The 20,549-nt window shown below is 44.1% G+C and overlaps 1 protein-coding gene across 7 annotated transcripts in view; it reads left to right on the top strand.

Moving 5' to 3' along the window:
- LOC124031514 (protein 4.1-like) overlaps positions 1–19,071 on the top strand; it is a 123,047-nt gene extending 103,976 nt beyond the window's left edge. For 5 of the 7 annotated variants that reach the window (XM_046342836.1, XM_046342838.1, XM_046342837.1 and 2 more), the window contains 9 exons: positions 382–432; positions 970–1,350; positions 2,613–2,744; positions 4,876–4,956; positions 5,740–5,811; positions 14,782–14,877; positions 15,027–15,107; positions 15,268–15,384; positions 15,940–19,071. In XM_046342836.1, the coding sequence (XP_046198792.1) occupies positions 382–432; positions 970–1,350; positions 2,613–2,744; positions 4,876–4,956; positions 5,740–5,811; positions 14,782–14,877; positions 15,027–15,107; positions 15,268–15,384; positions 15,940–15,945 (1,017 nt within the window). In that variant the 3' untranslated portion in view covers positions 15,946–19,071. The remainder of the gene's footprint in view (positions 1–381; positions 433–969; positions 1,351–2,612; positions 2,745–4,875; positions 4,957–5,739; positions 5,812–14,781; positions 14,878–15,026; positions 15,108–15,267; positions 15,385–15,939) is intronic. The other 2 variants (XM_046342840.1, XM_046342841.1) reach the window with 2 other exon arrangements.
- Positions 19,072–20,549: the final 1,478 nt, after the last annotated feature.

The raw sequence follows: 20,549 nt of genomic DNA, 5'->3' as shown, positions 1-20,549 counted from the left end.
TGCGGCATTCTATGATTCTGCCCTTGGCCAGTGATTGACTGTTGCCATGCTGCTACGGCTGTTCGACACGATCAAATCGTACAACCTGTCCATAGAACATTCTGTACGACACTCTAGTTTAAACTAATTCCAAGTATGACAACTGGCTTTACATGTTGGATTAATTTCTCTTGTCCAAGCTGGTAGTAAGCTTACTTGTTTTTTTTGTACTCACAAATAGGTGGAAGGGGGAACTGCCCTTCTATGCTAGAAACGTGCGGGTTGTTGTTCTAACGGCCTTTTAGCAGAGACCCAGTCTCTCTACTAATGTCTAGTAGTCTGTCTCTCCAGCTTGGAATAACCTCTGGCTGCTCTCCTTCTTCCCTTGCTTTCCCTCCGCAGGAGCCTCTCTCCACTCTTGCCATTTATGAAGATACAGTAGATGATGCCAAGGTCACTTTTTACATTTTGAATTCAACCACATGCCTCACCATTTTCCCATTTCTCCCCTGTGGTAAATTAGTCCCTCACTCCCCATTGTCTCCCTCACCGTCACACATGGATAACTCTGTCATATGAGCAGCATACATAGAGGCTGAACCCTGACTATGCCACAGGCGTTTATCCTCCGCTATGTTAAAAGTAATTTCCTCTGTGTAAGACTTCCCCATTTATCTCCTTTCTTCTCTATATACGATGTGGCAAATTGCATGCCTGGAGAAAATTTTTATGATCGATTTTTATGATAATATATACATGTATAATAGGTATCAGGGCCTTGGAAAGATCCTACATGAATACTTATGCACACCTCCAGGACAGGGCATATTCCCTTCTAGAGGATGATTCATCCACTGTCATCATCATCATCATCATCATCATCATCCCCTCTCTCATGGTCACTCCCTGCCCTGAGCTGCGGCCAGACTGGCCGTGTGTTGTGATTTTTGTTGTGGCGGCCATCTTTCTGTAACCCCCTCTCTCACCCAGAGGGAACACTGGGAGAGGAGGCCTCGGCCGGGCTCCACCTCGGAGGAAGACCACGAGCGCGACACGGTGGTCTTCATGAAAGAGACCCAGTTGGGCATTGAGAGGAAGTGCTCCAGCATGACGGTCAGCTCCACGTCCAGCCTGGAGGCCGAGGTGGACTTCACCGTCATCATGGACCTCCACACGGGCGTGGAGGATTTCTCCAAGGGCCTGTCTGAGCTGGGGGAGAGGGAGTGGTTGCCCGAGCGGCTGCCCGAGGTGGGCCGGGACGACTTTGAGGAGACCTCCAGGTTCTATTCGGCCCGTCTCATGGGCTCCCATGACATGTCCGCTGTAGAGGAGATGCCCCCTGTGCACCGTGAGGAACGTGTGCGCCATGAGGTAGACACAATGTACCCCATCCCTGATCCTTGCCACTCCCTGTCTCCTCCCTCCTGCTTCTGAGTGCGAATCCTGCCCTTAAAGGGAAACTTCATTATTTTTTTCAATGAAGCCCTATATCTACTTCCCCAGAGTCAGATGGACTCGCGGATGCCATTGTTATGTCTCTGCATGCAGTTTGAAGGACGTTGCTAAATAGCGTTAGTGCAATTGCTAACTAGGGTTAGTGAAATGACTGGAAGACCATGGTAACTGCTAGCACACTAGTACATTCCATCGACTTCCAGTCATTGCGCTTACGCTAGTTAGCGTTAGCTCGCGAAATTACCCCTAGCTTCCTTTATACTAGATGCAGAGACGTAAAAATGGTATCCATGAGTTCATCGGACTCTGGGGAAGTAGATAACGTCCTTCCTTTAATGAAATCACCAGTCACCTTTTCTGTTGGAGCATTTTCATTTGCCATTTGTTGTTGTTGTTGATGTTTTAATTTTATGTTTACTTGTTATACAATTATTTGTTATATTTTTGCTTTGTCTTTTGGTTTTTGTTTATTTATTTTCCTATGGTTTGTCCATTTGCTGTTTTCGTTGTTTCAGATTATTGTGAAATGTGTATGTTCTCTGGTATTTTCCCTTCCATTGTCAGTCCTGCTTGCGTTACTAAATGTTTGGTCTGAAATGAAGTGATGTACAATCACCAATTGATACTGCAGTGTATGACTATGCTTGTATTGCTTCATTGTCTGTTTGAACAGTATTGTAGTTTTTGAATAAGAAATGTATTGTAGTTGAACTAAGGATAAGCACGGTCAGTAACACGTCAAGGCCACAGCACGTACATGACAGAATATACAGTGTTCAGACATCACGTAAGTAAGATTCACATTTGATGGATTTTCATGTGTCTTTCAAGTGATTCACCCACAATTATTTCCAACATATAAACATAGAAAACGACATACAGCATTTTGATTTGTTTTACACTTTTTTGGTTACTACGTGATTCCACATGTGTTATTTCGTCATTTTGATGTCTTCACTATTTTCTTTTACAATGTAGAAAATATTAAAAATAAAGAAAAACCCTTGAATGAGGAGGTGCGTCCACACTTTTGACTGGTACTGTTACTTCGGGGCTCAATTTTAGGACATTTGTTAAAGATTAGTTTACCGTCAGGTAATATTGACGACGTTGGAGAAGAATAGCCTGTCTATGGTCTATGAAATCTTAGTGTACCTGTCTGTGTCCTCCTGCTGCAGCCCCCAGTAGCCAGGAAAGACCCCAGTGCTGTTAGCGCTGCCCAGATGCTGAGGAAGGCCGATACTAAGATGGAGACACATACCAATGGGTCAGAGGTCACCAGCACCAACATCATGGACATGTCCGAGCAGGTAAACTAGATCAGTCTATGCATATGGACTCACTCATGTCCCTCTGTGTTTTTATGTTTGATGATTTAGCCTGGTACAGTAGTCAAATCAATAAACATGACAGATGAGTTGTCTAAAGCACATACCAGATAAGTGCTATCAGTTTTATGTTGTAATATTGATCATATATGCCTCACATGCGATCAGGGACTATACAATTAACCTATTTAAAAAGTTTTCTGACTCCATAAAAATATGTTTGCAATATGCAAGAGACTACAGTTGCGATACAGCAATAGGCAATCAAGAAAGGTCTGAGAATGGAATTCTTAATTTAATTAACATTGTAAAATGACTGAAATCACAAACAAGGCATAAACTTAAGTTACAAAGCTTTGACACGCATTACACGGCATTATTATCGGATTGATCAGAGCGGGAGAGAGTGGGAGAAGTCATAGCCTGAAAGGGCATGCCCCAAGAGTCCATGAGGTGGAGAGAGAAAGAAAGAATGAGAGAGCGCATGAATCTCACCAGCACAGGTCAGGAACAAAAGAGAAAGAGACAATGAATCCGAGGCCCCTTTTTTTTACAAGGTCTCAGTTTGGATTCAACATTTTGAGTTGTTGAACAATAGCATTACAAAGTGATATCAGACTTAAAGGATGTTATCCCAACAGAACCTCTGCTACCCAGAGGTGTGACAAGGGGATTGGTGAGATAATGCAGTATTCCTACAGCAACACAAAGGAAAGCCTTGCATCCAGTTGATAAGAGTCACTTTGGTACCAGTGCAGATTAGTGTTACCAGTGCTAGTGCATACTAATGATCAAATGACAAATGTAGCAGAGTGGCCCTACAGTTTGACCAGAAGGCATCTGAAATGATCTTCAGCAGGAAATGGAAACACTGGGTGAATAAGACCATTTATAAGTTCATTTTTACCCCACCAATATAGTTTGATGTTTTTGTAAACAGAGGGAAATGTAATTAGTCATTTAAAGAGGGAGCATATAATCCTAATATAGATGAGACATTTTCTCTCCGTAGCTCTGCTGTACTGCAGCTCTTGATTCGATTGAGTGACATATTCTCACGACCACAGGTAGTTAAAGGTCCAATGGAGCCATTTAAAAGAAATCTCAATATCAAATCATTTCTGGGTAACAACTAAGCACCTTACTGTGAATGTTTTAAGTAAACAGAAATAGCTTCTTAGCAAAGGGCAATTTCTCAAGCAAGGATTTTGCTAGGACTGTCTGGGAGTGGTCTGAGTAGGAAGGGGGAAACTGAAAATGAGCTGTTATTTACAGAGAGGTTTGGAACTCTCTTTGTTATTGGTCAATTAACACATTTACCGCATGGTGATGTCACCATGGAAGGCCAAAATCAAATCATGTTTTTTAATCCATTGGGACTTTAATAACGTTGTTATACAGGGATTAAAGTATTGACAGGACATTAAAGGGAATTATGAAAGCATGCGGGAGTTCCATTCATCTCTAAAGGCAGAGCATGGAGCTGTGTCAGTCCCACAGGTGCCTGATTAAAATGTAATTGGTGCCTCTGGTGTGTCATTCATATAATGATGAGGATGAGCTGTGTTGGAGCGGGTTTCTTTGAAGTGAAAACTCAAGTCAGTGTGTGTTGAGCAGAGAAATTGATTGACCTTGAATAGACTGAGTGTACAAAACATTAGGAAGACCTGCTCTTTCCATGACATAGACTGAACAGGTGAAAGCTATGATCCCTTATTGATGTCACTTGTTAAATCCACTTCAGTCGTGTAGATGAAGTGGAGGAGACGGGATAAAGAGCATGTTTAAGGCTTGAGACAATTGAGACATGGATTGTATGTCTGTGTCATTCAGAGGGTGAATGGGCAAGACAAAATATTTAAGCGCCTTTGAACGGGGTATTGTAGTAGGTTCCAGGTGCACCAGGTTGTGTCCAGAACTGCAACGCTTCAGCGTGCAACACTATATCAGGAAGGTGTTCTTCATGTTTTGTACACTACGTGTAGGTACATAGTCTTCTAGATGACAAATAGCCATGTCTCGTGTGTTGAGCCTCTTTGGCAGATGTGCTCTTGGTTTGGAGTAAGCAAAAATACAGTAGCGTTTGTGTGTGTGTGTGTGTGTGTGTCTGCAGCAAATGGAGGCTGACATCAACTGTAACGAGACAAAGGTCTCCAGCAGCCCTGACGTGGCTAAGCCACCAGAGGGCGACGTGGTATGTATCATACACTCTATTGACAATAGCGGAAAGGCTTGAAGGCTATGCTATGCAAGCACTGTCTGCAGTCTGATTCACTACCCTTCTCCCTGAACTACACACTAATTCAATCCCCCTGGTGGATTTGAAAGGAACTGGACTGGTGTAAATATGGTGCTCATGGGGGATAAGGGAATATATATATATAGATAGATAGATATAGATATATATATAGAGAATCACTAAAATCTGCCATGACAGGTTTTGCATGTGCAAAGAATGGGCTGCACATTTAGAGAATATATTTAGCCAGATTGTTTAGTTTTCTACCTTAATATGATATTGCCTCACAATTTTTGCATGTGCATCCTTTTTAAAATAGGCTTGCTATAAAGACTTCTCCCCCTTCTAAATTGTGCAGAGTCACATGTTTACAATATGTCATACTGCTACCACATAATTGGCTTTGGTTATCTATGGCACTTAATATTTAAATAAGCTCCCGTTTGTATCACAGTGCCAACAAACATGCTGTAATGATAATGACAGGAGGATCTGTTGGGTTGGACATCAGTAGTTGGTACGCTCCTGCTTGGCTGCCTATTGGCTTATAAGATTCACTACGGTCATGGTAGCTGCATGCAATATGGTGATCAGGTTTTGTGGACGGCTTGTTCCCATATGGACACATTGCTCTTCTCCCTGATTAGTTGAATCATCATGAACATGATGACTTCATCCCTTCATCCAAGTGACATTTTCTTTCCTCCCTCCCTCTCCTCATCCTTCCTGTTATCCCAGAACCAGAACCAGAACCAGGATGTTGGCAGTAGGAAGGAAGTTCCTCTCCCCAGTATAGAAAATGGCTCCCATGTAAGTACATAATTCACCTTACCATCCTCCAACCCCCTCATCTCACTCAATAGACTATGTTACTGTACTCTGACTCCAGACATTTAGTCCTATACTGTAGCGCTTGATTAATTGTAGCTGACGCAGTGATAAAGGTTCCCATGAAACAATGCTCTTGTTTGTTGTTGAATTGAAGCGGTGTCTGTGATTCACTGTATGTTGTCATGTAGAGAGAATTGGGTAAAGATGCGGTTGTATTTTGGCTGGACTATACCTTGAACCAGCAGCATTGTGTGTGTGTGTGTGTGTGTGTGTGTGTGTGTGTGTGTGTGTGTGTGTGTGTGTGTGTGTGTGTGTGTGTGTGTGTGTGTGTGTGTGTGTGTGTGTGTGTGTGTGTGTGTGTGTGTGTGTGTGTGTGTGTGTGTGTGTGTGTGTGTGGGTTTAAATTGGGACTTTGGAGGTGGCAGAGACAAGGTTAGTGTATTGTTAGGGTTGAACTAGGGTGTAGACATGAAGATAAGGTTAGGGCTAGGTTTAGGAAAGTGTCTAGGGTAATGTTAACTGCTGTATTACCATTCTAGGGGGAGGGTTAGTACTTTATTCTACTTTTTATCCTACTCCTATATGTAGCCTTAGAAATAAGGTTAATGAAATCAATAACTTGCTAACATCAGATAATTCATTTGATGATACAGCAGTAGCTATACATGGATATAACATGTATAGAAGAGACAGGGATGCAAATAGGGAGGTGTTGCTGTATGTGCGTAGAGAAGATCTTATGTCAAGTGTTATGGTTGCAGGTTCATCTGGCATATCTAAAGCCTTTTCTTTTTGGGGTGTTGCTATAGGCCACTAAGTACTAACAGTCAGTATCTACATAATATGTGTAAAATGCTTGATAGTGTATGTGATGTCAACCGAGAGGTCTACTTACTTGGGGACCTGAATATTAACAGGCTTTCATCAAGTTGTTTGCTTAAGAAGAAGCTTCTTACTGTAACCAGTTCCTGTAATCTAATTCAGGTTATTAATCAACCTGCCAGGGTGTTTACAAACACTACAGGAACAAGGTCATCCACACCTGTAGAACTTTGTTCTAAAATTGCACCCTTAGGATGCAATGATCACAATATAGTGGCTATATCCAGGATAGCCAAACCTCTAAAATCTGCGCCTAAAATAATGCATAAGAGATCATACAAAAGATTTTGCTGTGACTCTTATGTGGATGATGATCTGCATCCAGACGGTGCAGTTGATGCATTTATGAAATTGCTTCTTCCAATTATTGATAAACATGCACCTGTTAAGAAACTGACTGTTAGATCTGTTACGGCTCCATATGAATTGATGAGGAATTTAAAAAAAAATGTCTGGTTGAAAGAGATGGGGCAAAAGGAGTGGCTAATAAGTCTGCCTGCACATCATACTTGCTGACTTACTGCAAATTGAGAAATGATGTGACTAAACACAACGACAAAAAATAAGAAACTGTATTATGAAGCCAAGATAAATTATATTTAAAAAACTTTGGAGTACTTTCTATTAAATTTATGGGCAGAAATACAATTTCAACTCCGTCTTTCATCGAATCAGATGGCTTATTCATCACAAAACGATTTGATGTTGCCAGTTATTTTAATAATTACTCAATTGACAAAGTGAGCAAACTTGGGCAGGAAATGCCAACAACGAACAGTGAGCCAACGCACTCATGCATAAAAAACTAAATAATGAAAGAAAAGCATTGCAAGTTTGAATTTGATATTTTTGTGAAGTTAGTGTGTGTGAGGTGGAAACATTACTGTCATTGATCAATAATGACAAACGTCCTGGCATTAACAACTTAGATGGAGAGCTACTGAGGATGGTAGCCGACTCCAAAGCCACTCCTATATGTCATATCTGTTGTGTCTTTGGCATCATTAAATTGAAGACTGTTATTGTCATGCAGGTGAAAGAGGACCCAAAAGCGACTTGGCGAAAACAGAGTCTTTAATCCAGTAAAGTAAATACAATCAAAAAAAACACAACTTTCACTCGAAATGACGAGGACAAACTGGAGACTCGATCTTGAACAGCAGGTGAACAGCAGGTTGCCTCGGGAAGGCACTTGAACCAGACAGACTCAGACACCTGCTCACCACGCAGCATCTGAGGAAAACACGACACGACAGGGCGATACACAATCACAGCACGGTGAATTCTAAACAAGGAACCGACAGGGCAGAAACGGGAAACAAGGAGAGAAATAGGGACTCTAATCAGGGAAAAGGATCGGGAACAGGTGTGGGAAGGCTAAATGATGATTAGGGGAATAGGAACAGCTGGGAGCAGGAACGGAACGATAGAGAGAAGAGAGAGCGAGAGAGTGAGAGAGGGAGGGGGAGAGAGAGGGATAGAAAGAGGGAAAGAACCTAATAAGACCAGCAGAGGGAAACGAATAGAATGGGAAGCACAGGGACAAGACGTGATAATAAATGACAAAACATGACAGTACCCCCCCACTCACCGAGCGCCTCCTGGCGCACTCGAGGAGGAATCCTGGCGGCAACGGAGGAAATCATCAATGAGTGAACGGTCCAGCACGTCCCGAGACGGAACCCAACTCCTCTCCTCAGGACCGTAACCCTCCCAATCCACTAAGTATTGGTGACCCCGTCCCGAGAACGCATGTCCATGATCTTATGTACCTTGTAAATAGGTGCGCTCTCGACAAGGACGGGAGGGGGGAGGGAAGACGAACGGGAGTGCGAAGAAAGGGCTTGACACAGGAGACATGGAAGACAGGATGGACGCGACGAAGATGTCGCGGAAGAAGCAGTCGCACAGCGACAGGATTGACGACCTGGGAGACACGGAACGGACCAATGAACCGCGGAGTCAACTTACGAGAAGCTGTCGTAAGAGGAAGGTTGCGAGTGGAAAGCCACACTCTCTGGCCGCAACAATACCTTGGACTCTTAATCCTGCGTTTATTGGCGGCTCTCACAGTCTGTGCCCTGTAACGGCAAAGTGCAGACCTCACCCTCCTCCAGGTGCGCTCACAACGTTGGACAAACGCTTGAGCGGAGGGAACGCTGGACTCGGCAAGCTGGGATGAGAACAGAGGAGGCTGGTAACCCAGACTACTCTGAAACGGAGATAACCCGGTAGCAGACGAAGGAAGCGAATTGTGAGCGTATTCTGCCCAGGGGAGCTGTTCTGCCCAAGACGCAGGGTTTCTGAAAGAAAGGCTGCGTAGTATGCGACCAATCGTCTGATTGGCCCTCTCTGCTTGACCGTTAGACTGGGGATGAAACCCGGAAGAGAGACTGACGGACGCACCAATCAAACGACAGAACTCCCTCCAAAACTGTGACGTGAATTGCGGGCCTCTGTCTGAAACGGCGTCTAACGGAAGGCCATGAATTCTGAATACATTCTCGATAATGATTTGTGCCGTCTCCTTAGCGGAAGGAAGTTTAGCGAGGGGAATGAAATGTGCCGCCTTAGAGAACCTATCGACAACCGTAAGAATCACAGTCTTCCCCGCAGACAAAGGCAGACCGGTAATGAAGTCTAGGGCGATGTGAGACCATGGTCGAGAAGGAATGGGGAGCGGTCTGAGACGACCGGCAGGAGGAGAGTTACCCGACTTAGTCTGCGCGCAGTCCGAACAAGCAGCCACGAAACGGCGCGTGTCACGCTCCTGAGTCGGCCACCAAAAGCGCTGGCGAATAGACGCAAGAGTGCCTCGAACACCGGGATGACCAGCTAACTTGGCAGAGTGAGCCCACTGAAGAACAGCCAGACGAGTGGAAACAGGAACGAAAAGGAGGTTACTAGGACAAGCGCGCGGCGACGCAGTGTGCGTGAGTGCTTGCTTAACCTGTCTTTCAATTCCCCAGACTGTTAACCCGACAACACGCCCATAAGGAAGAATCCCCTCGGGATCAGTAGAAGCCACAGAAGAACTAAACAGACGGGATAAGGCATCAGGCTTGGTGTTCTTGCTACCCGGACGGTAAGAAATCACAAACTCGAAACGAGCGAAAAACAACGCCCAACGAGCTTGACGGGCATTAAGTCGTTTGGCAGAACGGATGTACTCAAGGTTCTTATGGTCTGTCCAAACGACAAAAGGAACGGTCGCCCCCTCCAACCACTGTCGCCATTCGCCTAGGGCTAAGCGGATGGCGAGCAGTTCACGGTTACCCACATCATAGTTGCGCTCAGATGGCGACAGGCGATGAGAAAAATAAGCGCAAGGATGAACCTTATCATCAGACTGGAAGCGCTGGGATAGAATGGCTCCCACGCCTACCTCTGAAGCGTCAACCTCGACAATGAATTGTCTAGTGACGTCAGGAGTAACGAGGATAGGAGCGGACGTAAAACGTTCTTTAAGAAGATCAAAAGCTCCCTGGGCGGAACCGGACCACTTAAAACACGTCTTGACAGAAGTAAGAGCTGTGAGAGGGGCAGCAACTTGACCGAAATTACGAATGAAACGCCGATAGAAATTAGCGAAACCTAAAAAGCGCTGCAACTCGACACGTGACCTTGGAACGGGCCAATCACTGACAGCTTGGACCTTAGCGGAATCCATCTGAATGCCTTCAGCGGAAATAACGGAACCGAGAAAAGTAACGGAGGAGACATGAAAAGAGCACTTCTCAGCCTTTACGTAGAGACAATTCTCTAAAAGGCGCTGTAGGACACGTCGAACGTGCTGAACATGAATCTCGAGTGACGGAGAAAAAATCAGGATATCGTCAAGATAGACAAAAACAAAGATGTTCAGCATGTCTCTCAGAACATCATTAACTAATGCCTGAAAAACAGCTGGCGCATTGGCGAGACCGAACGGCAGAACCCGGTACTCAAAATGCCCTAACGGAGTGTTAAACGCCGTTTTCCACTCGTCCCCCTCTCTGATGCGCACGAGATGGTAAGCGTTACGAAGGTCCAACTTAGTAAAGCACCTGGCTCCCTGCAGAATCTCGAAGGCTGATGACATAAGGGGAAGCGGATAACGATTCTTAACCGTTATGTCATTCAGCCCTCGATAATCCACGCAGGGGCGCAGAGTACCGTCCTTCTTCTTAACAAAAAGAACCCCGCCCCGGCCGGAGAGGAAGAAGGCACTATGGTACCGGCGTCAAGAGACACAGACAAATAATCCTCGAGAGCCTTACGTTCGGGAGCCGACAGAGAGTATAGTCTACCCCGAGGAGGAGTGGTCCCCGGAAGGAGATCAATACTACAATCATACGACCGGTGAGGAGGAAGGGAGTTGGCTCGGGACCGACTGAAGACCGTGCGCAGATCATGATATTCCTCCGGCACTCCTGTCAAATCGCCAGGTTCCTCCTGAGAAGTAGGGACAGAAGAAACGGGAGGGATGGCAGACATTAAACACTTCACATGACAAGAAACGTTCCAGGATAGGATAGAATTACTAGACCAATTAATAGAAGGATTATGACATACTAGCCAGGGATGACCCAAAACAACAGGTGTAAACGGTGAACGGAAAATCAAAAAGAAATAGTCTCACTGTGGTTACCAGATACTGTGAGGGTTAAAGGTAGTGTCTCAAATCTGATACTGGGAAGATGACTACCATCTAAGGCGAACATGGGCGTAGGCTTCTCTAACTCTCTGAAAGGAATGTCATGTTTCCGAACCCATGCTTCGTCCATGAAACAACCCTCAGCCCCAGAGTCTATCAAGGCACTACATGTAGCACCCGAACCGGTCCAGCGTAGATGGACCGACAAAGTAGTACAGGATTTTGATGGAGAGACTTGAGTAGTTGCGCTCACCTGTAGCCCTCCGCTTACAGATGAGCTCTGGCTTTTACTGGACATGAATTAACAAAATGTCCAGCAACTCCGCAATAGAGGCACAGGCGGTTGGTGATCCTCCGTTCCCTCTCCTTAGTCGAGATGCGAATCCCTCCCAGCTGCATGGGCTCAGTCTCTGAGCCAGAGGAGGGAGATGGGTGCGATGCGGAGCAGGGAAACACCGTTGATGCGAGCTCTCTTCCACGAGCCCGGTGACGAAGATCTACCCGTCGTTCTATGCGGATGGCGAGAGCAATCAAAGAGTCCACATCTGAAGGAACCTCCCGGGAGAGAATCTCATCCTTAACCACTGCGTGGAGTCCCTCCAGAAAACGAGCGAGCAGCGCCGGCTCGTTCCACTCACTAGAGGCAGCAAGAGTGCGAAACTCAATAGAATAATCCGTTATGGACCGTTCACCTTGGCATAAGGAAGCCAGGGCCCTAGAAGCCTCCCTACCAAAAACTGAACGGTCAAAAACCCGAATCATCTCCTCTTTAAAGTTCTGGAACTTGTTAGAGCAATCAGCCCTTGCCTCCCAGATAGCTGTGCCCCATTCTCGAGCCCGGCCAGTAAGGAGTGAAATGACGTAAGCAACCCGAGCTCTCTCTCTAGAGTATGTGTTGGGTTGGAGAGAGAACACAATCTCACACTGCGTGAGAAAGGAGCGGCACTCAGTGGGCTGCCCGGAGTAGCAAGGTGGGTTATTAACCCTAGGTTCTGGAGGCTCGGCAGGCCAGGAAGTAACAGGTGGCACGAGACGTAGACTCTGGAACTGTCCAGAGAGGTCGGAAACCTGAGCGGCCAGGTTCTCCACGGCATGGCGAGCAGCAGACAATTCCTGCTCGTGTCTGCCGAGCATGGCTCCTTGGATCTCGACGGCAATGTAACGAGCGTCTGAAGTCGCTGGGTCCATTCCTTGGTCGGTTCCTTCTGTCATGCAGGTGAAAGAGGACCCAAAAGCGACTTGGCGAAAACAGAGTCTTTAATCCAGTAAAGTAAATACAATAAAAAAAAACACAACTTTCACTCGAAATGACGAGGACAAACTGGAGACTCGATCTTGAACAGCAGGTGAACAGCAGGTTGCCTCGGGAAGGCACTTGAACCAGACAGACTCAGACACCTGCTCACCACGCAGCATCTGAGGAAAACACGACACGACAGGGCGATACACAATCACAGCACGGTGAATTCTAAACAAGGAACCGACAGGGCAGAAACGGGAAACAAGGAGAGAAATAGGGACTCTAATCAGGGAAAAGGATCGGGAACAGGTGTGGGAAGGCTAAATGATGATTAGGGGAATAGGAACAGCTGGGAGCAGGAACGGAACGATAGAGAGAAGAGAGAGCGAGAGAGTGAGAGAGGGAGGGGGAGAGAGAGGGATAGAAAGAGGGAAAGAACCTAATAAGACCAGCAGAGGGAAACGAATAGAATGGGAAGCACAGGGACAAGACGTGATAATAAATGACAAAACATGACAGTTATTTTATCAAATCAATTCTCTGTAATTATTATTACGAGATAAAACTAATCGTGTAAATGTAAACAAACAAACAGTAGATATGGTTACAAGGAAATGATAGGGGAGGTTCCCTAGTGGGCTGAGCCGATATGACGGCTTGCTAGACAAAGGGAAGTGGGTATGGACTGAGAAGGGCGGGAAAGACGAGAGTCACTACACAGTTGATAATTATATTAACTGAAATGCTAATCCTTTGCACATGAACGCTCACTCATTCGGGAATAACTGCAATCAATATATATTTACGCTCAGTGTGTCGTTGTGATCTCTGTTGGAATCGTCCGTCTTTCTTTTGGAAAGTTCATTTGATCGTCTCTCTGTTCCATGAAGTCTTTTGTGGTTAGACTGCATACTTCAGAGTAACATTCAGAAATGTTATTGTAGAATAGATGTTGCGGCAGTTGTTGGTCTTCGCATTTCAGGACGATTTCTCGCTTTAGACTAGTAATTAGTATCAAAAATGTGCTCTTATTCTGTTGGAATCGATAGTCTCAGAGTTTCAACAATCATTACAACCTTAGCTTATACTGAGGTTTTTGTGGTCTCTACTCAACCGTCGCTCCCTCAGCTGACCGAGGTATGCATGGTCTGAAGGGGTTTCTTCAGGTGGGGGTTTTATTCGTAACAGTAGAAAAGGGTTGTCCCATGACACCAGATCATGTCTGTGCTCACGGGGGTGGGCCAATGCCTTAGTTAAACTCTCACATTAACGGTTCAACATCACCTTACATAATTTCACAAATAGTTTCATCTTTACTCATTAATTTTATACAATAATTAGATGCAAACCTCATAACGGAGGCTCCTGTATAAACAGAGGTATGGTAATGTGGCTGTATTGTCTTTCATGAGGTCACAACATGAAACAAAATGGACCGGTTTGTAGCTGGCTACTCCATCGACTGTTTACACATTCTCCAAAACATAGAACTTGAGAACTGAACAATATCCATGATGTAGAAGTTCCTTTGTTCTACTGTGAAACTCTCTCTATATACTGCCTGGCCATGAGGAGAGAGTCACCTCCAGGAATTTATGACCTGAAATAACAGAACCTGGGTGTAGGAGGGAGAGAGACAGAGCGAGAGAGAAGGGTATGGTACTCACTATACCCAAAGAGGGCCACGCCATGACATATATTTAATTGGAGAATAGAGGAAAGTCGTTGTCCTCAGGCCTGGAGGGAAGCTAAAGTCATTCCGCTATCCAAGAGTGGTAAAGCAGCCTATCAGCTTGCTGCCTGCTCTATGCAAACTGTTGGATTTATTTTGTTGGACTAAGTACAAATAAAGCAACACCTCATGGCAAAACGTCCATGTGACCTACAGTACTTGTTGTGTGTATGTACTAACTGATAGATGAGCGCACACACACACACTTCATGTTAATGTTTATTAAATGTATTTCAATTGTAAAGTCTTTTGTCTGTAATGTATTTTTCGTTATGTGTCGGATAATGGGGGGGTTCTAATAAATTAGATTAAAAATCCTTGTTGGACCCATAAGGTGCTGGAGCTAGGCTCCATTTGACCCTTGCTCCGGTTCAATTTAACCACTGGATGTGTGTGTGTTTGTAGCAGCTGTGCTGATAATGTAAGAGACCCTTCTTTCTCCTAATGACCGTGCTGCAGGTGAAGGCGGGCACCCTGGGGAGAGAGGCCGTAGTGTCCCCGCTGACTGTCACCGCCGACAATGTCACCTCAGCAACCACAACTCAAGTTACCAAGGTAACCCCTCGTGTCTCCTCTGCGACCTTTAAAAAAAAGTTATTGACACTTCCTCTTCACTTAATATACACTATAGAGCTATGAAATGACACACTTATTATCTGATCTGATCTGATTGATGTTGACTGCGTGTGTGTGTTGTGTTTCAGACAGTGAAAGGTGGCTACTCCGAGACCAGGATTGAGAAAAGGATCATCATCACGGGAGATGATGACGTGGACCAGCATCAGGTGAGGAACAACAGTCACAGCCGTTACTAAGTTAGAAGCACTGTAGAAATGCATGTCATTTGTATGGCATCTTTCATGGACACTCAAAGACACTAATATTATAGATTGAGTGCAAATGAACAGTGTCCATTTAATGGGAACAGTGACCTTTATCACACAGGCCCTTGCCATGGCGATACAGGAGGCCAAGCAGCAACACCCCGACATGCTGGTGACAAAAGCAGTGGTTGTCAGGGAAACAGAGTCTCCCACTGAGGAGCAACATAGAAAATCAGAGGTATGTGGAGCTGCAATGTAAACATCACTGTCAAGACACCATAGTATTGCCTCGATAAGTAGGGAGATGGTGATAGACAGTATGTTTGTGTGTGTGTGTGTGCGCGCGTATGCATTTATTTGTGAATGTATGCTATACAGGCTATAGGTGGCTTTAAATATGCCATAGCTGACGCGTACAGTATGTTGGACATGGAAGTCAATCACGTTGTTTAAAATGCAGGTTGCAATCTATTGTCATGATTCTTGCACTGCAAGCAACTCTGCAGAGTGGTCACTAACTGGCAAAGCCACAAAGTCATAAAATCAGAGTTAAACCTAACCATAACCTTAACCACACTGCTAACCCTAATGCCGTGCCCTAACCTTAAATTTAGACCAACATTTTTACGAAATGGGCAATTTTGACTTTGCAGCTGGCCTATCTAGTGGAAATCGTTCAGTTCTGCCTCCAGGGAAAGATTAATGACGACAAACCTCAACTTGCGTTTAAACCACCTTGTTTATCCCAGTGTCAGTTTCACAGAGCTGTGTGTGTGTTCTCTCTCTGTTTCAGTCCTGATGACCCATGGTGGTTCCTGGGAGTGGGGACAGGAGCCCATCAACTCCCTGACTCCCACTCCACCGTGGCAAGAGGACTACAGTAACCTACCCACAGTGTATACTACAATACAATAGACAGCTCTCCTTGAAATAATTTCCGTTTCCTCTCCTGTCCCTTTAGCCAGAACCGACTGTGACGCCGCCTCTGACCCATCCTCACCCACCAACCACTCTTCCTCTGGAAAATGCCCTAGAAAATGCCCGGTGTTTGTACAGTAGACCCCCATGAGGACTGACTCATGGTTTGTAAAGAATAGGGCTACAGGTGTAGGATCTTAATTGTTTGTGTCTGTGCACGCATAATGAAGTTCCTACACCTGTATTTGGTCTCAAATGGGGCTGTTTAGCTCTGGGATCTGTGAGAGATCAGTATAATGGTTCTGGTATTTTACATCCCCAGACAGACCCTGTATGTACAGTACAAACATAATGGCATGTTAATGGTTCATCAGCCCTGATCAGCATAGTTAAATTAAATTATTAGCGATCACGATGTAATCCACAAAAAAAACGGATCGACATTTCCCCAGAACACATTGACTTACCTGTAAGTACTGATCATTTATTCTTAAGGAACTCAATAGCCCACCCCCACAAATTGCTGTCATATATGGTCACCATGGAGATGCCTGCTCTGTGCTGACATCATGCATGAAGCATGGGGACTGGGTGAGTGGAGTGTGAGGAAGGGGTTTGGGGGAGGGGTGCTCTGCAGGGGCCAGTAGTGAGGGTCAGCCTTTAATGCTTGTTGTCACCAGCGTGACACATATATAGTCAACAGCTGTCTTACTAGCTTTTTAAACATTTTTAACAATAGAACAATCTAATTTAAAGTCCAGCGTTTGCTTATCTTCTGAAAATAAAAAGAAATGTGTCGATTTAGCGTCTCATACTCACATGCATGATTCTAAGTAGTCGAGGGAATGAACGATACGATACAGAGCTGTCGTGGAACTGACGTCCACAGGAAGTGCTAAAGGAGGATTCTGTGGAATATACTTCTGCGGCGTGTCGACACTGCATGTCAAACAAAGCTGACGGGCCTATACTGATAGGAGAGTCAACGGAAGAAATACGTGGACAGACACTTCTACAACATCAATAGACTATGAGTTGGGACTCCGCTTGACATTCAGGGTGCGTTACTACTCCAGGCTCTGACGCTCCTTCTCTGGATTATAACGAACAGAATCCTTCCACACCCCCTTCTGTGCTCCTCTGCTCATCCTGTTCTCCATCACTCATCATACTGTTATACTTTTAGTCGCAAATGCTGGTCGCGTAGGGCAAAAGTCAAATCATACCCATTTCCCCATGTAGTGCACTACTTTGGTCAAAACTAGTACACTCTACAGGGAAACGGGTGTCATTTGAGACAAAGCTATAGTCTGGTCAAATGAGCAGTTTTAATATCATGTTTTACAGTATCTAATTTTATGAAGTGTGAGGATATGTTTGATTTTGATTTTTTTTTTTAAACTTTTGTTTTTAAGTTATGGTGTGTGAGTTCAACATTTGTATTTATAAGAGTGGTGGTGAATGTGAGCCGGCGGGTTTCTTGCCTTCCCTAAAAATGATTATTAAGTGTGGGATTCCTTTTTCTGTTACCTTCACAGACAAAGCCTGGATGCATAGTGTGACACGTTTTAAGGCCAAACTCCATCACCTTCGACAGATAGACAGGCGGTGAACCTGTTCCAGAACACCTAGCAAAGGCCTCCGTAGCCCTGCCTGGCCAAATCTGTATACTCTCTGGATAATAACTCTGAAGCTATATTCAACAGCTTCCGTATACATTCATCAGTCAGTCAGTCTGAAAAATCAACAGAAACGATATGCTTGAACAAACTGTTGAATAAATACTATGCATTGTTTCCTGTGCGGACTAACTTTGAAAATATTACAGAGGAGAACCCCATTCATTTTATGGTGTGCCGCTCTGCTCTCATCTCCTACAGTATATGATATTGTTTATTACAGCGGTCAAGCTTAACTGCTTGTGAGACTTACAATAACCGTCTCTTTTTGTAGCCACCTCGCTATTGTAATCCATTTATCAATCTATTTAAAAGAGAACTGTGAGCTCTTATGCATATAAAAAGCACTACCAAAACCGTTCCAAGATGGAGTTGAATCTAAAGTTGAGTTCTGCCACCGTGTTCCCATGGCTTTGTTACCGTGCTTGGCCTAGTTACTCCACTCTCACTTCACCCTGAAGTAACGGAGAAGATCCTTCGGACCTTGTCTTATCTGCTGTAGAGTTCAGTCGCTGTGAACAGAGTCCCTAACAGTTATTTTGTATATTTTATTTCATTTTATCTGGTCAAATGACACTGGATTCATGTTAAGGCACTTGCTTGCAGTGATAGGCAGCAACGATATTGTTAGGAATGTGTGTTTTCTCTATACTGGACACACACCTTTGAAAATGATTACTTGCTGTACAGTATAGACATTGAGAAAGAAGTTGCTCTGTATATCTTGATGTGCTGTTTTGAAGGGTGGATATTGTATGTATGAACATAAATACTTCTATGTGTGCATTTAGTTACAAATATACTGGAAGAGTGGTATGAGGTTGTGCGCATTTTGTAATAGATGATTCACAAATGTGCAATGTTACGACTACAGACTAAGTGTAAGTGCTAATACAGTGCACTTGTCATACTGAAACCATGGAAGTAATTATTTAGCCTACCTGTGTGATCTACTGACATTTCAGCCATCCACTCTCCATGTGGTGTTGAGGTCATGACCTCTTTTTAGAAGAACTGGGTAATACTATAGATTAGCTATGATACACTGTCTCAGTGGTAGGAATAATACGAATTGGAACACAAATATATTGAAGAGCAGAACGATGACAAACAATCACAGGCCCCAACATGACAGACCTAACTGGCTGATTCCATAGGCTCACATGAGGCACTGTCCATCCCACTCTTCTTCTTCCACCCTTCAATTCACCTCAACCTGTTCGTTCTACATTTCCCCTAGTGCTTGGTGGTGTGTGTTTGCTGTATTTGCGTTCAGTCTAAATGGAAAACATACATACGTAAATAAATAAATGTCTCAATGCTATTCACATTGTCTCTGCGATTTTCATGAGGAAGACAAATGCTGCAAGACCATGTTATGGAAACCGGTAAAGGGCTTGAGATGTTAGGCGGTTACATTTAGTTTGTTTGGAATCCTGCATTGCCATCTTGTGGCCCTTAAGAGAATTGCAATTGGGAATAAGATTACAGAAGGACAATACTCAGTCAAGCATAATCATCATTCTCCTCAAATTGATTCAAATATCGCTTAATGGTTATAGTTCTACTATTACTGCCACGTGCCAGTTGTTCTATTGTTGCTTTGTATTTTGAACATTTTGACTGTCATTGGACATCTCTAACTCTTTATATATACAATCTAGGCTCTAAGGGGGGAATTCTGCACCGAGTTAATTAAGCCCTTCATAAATGTTACGTAATTCCCTTTTTATGGACTTTTCCCCTTCTTTACACATTTCTATCGAAGAGTATTCTGACCTTGAACTCAAGCTTGAGGAGAGCATGCTATTCGCCCGCTATTCGTTTGAGGTGGAGATCAACGAAATGAAGGCGTGGCAGAGGTGTGTCTACAGATTCTGATCTTGACAGACACATTTATCAACACAGAGGTCTCCGATCACTACTCTGATCTGTCAAAGGGGGACCAGAACTTCTCATTTCAGAGAGCTCTGTAAAGTTGTTCCACACAAAGAGCGCAACAAAAACTAAAATCAGCTATCCCCAACTCTGTGGAGACCGAAGGGGCCTCCAGTGTTTTCCAATTCTGAGTCCGGGATTGTTCATTTGTCAGTCTAAATTGAATTAATGATAGGTAAATCGTATGTTTCTGCCTGAGTGCTTTGTAGATACACAGGAAAATGTTGCTCTCTCTATACATACAAAGAGGCCCAACCTCTTTAATAAACCTAAGGACACAATGGAAAACAACATCTAGTGGTTGAAGTGTAGATGCTGCTTCATATTGATAATATCCCCATAATCTAAGATAGACATGCATTGCTTGCTGTTTGGGGTTTTAGGCTGGGTTTCTGTCTAAGCACTTTGTGACATCTGCTGATGTAAAAATGGCTTTATAAATACATTTGATTGATTAATTGACATAAAAGTGGCCTGGACAATGTCCTTCCTATTACCAAAAGTCAACCATGTTTTGATTCTGTAAAATAAACCGAACCTTGAATTTCATCTTCTTCACCAGCTCAGTGAAAAGTTTTTTTGAAATGACAGTTTGTCATCAAGCCAGATACCAAGATATCTGTAGGAAGGAATATGGGTCATGGGACCTATAAAAAAAACATGTGTTTTGTTTGCATTTAACTTAAGATCCACTAGTGACCTCTGCAGTGAGAATTGTTTTAGATCTATTTTATCTGATGATCGCTGGAGTCAAATGTGAAACCAATCGTATGGCAGCAAACTGATGCATATCAACATATCACCTTTTTCACAGTGAAGTTTATAAAATGCTGGCCTTATACCTTGCAGGGATGAAATTTGGAGACCC

This window comes from Oncorhynchus gorbuscha, linkage group LG03 (assembly GCF_021184085.1).
Source record: "Oncorhynchus gorbuscha isolate QuinsamMale2020 ecotype Even-year linkage group LG03, OgorEven_v1.0, whole genome shotgun sequence".
Taxonomy (NCBI): domain Eukaryota; kingdom Metazoa; phylum Chordata; class Actinopteri; order Salmoniformes; family Salmonidae; genus Oncorhynchus; species Oncorhynchus gorbuscha.
This window is presented reverse-complemented; position numbering and strand designations above follow the sequence as displayed.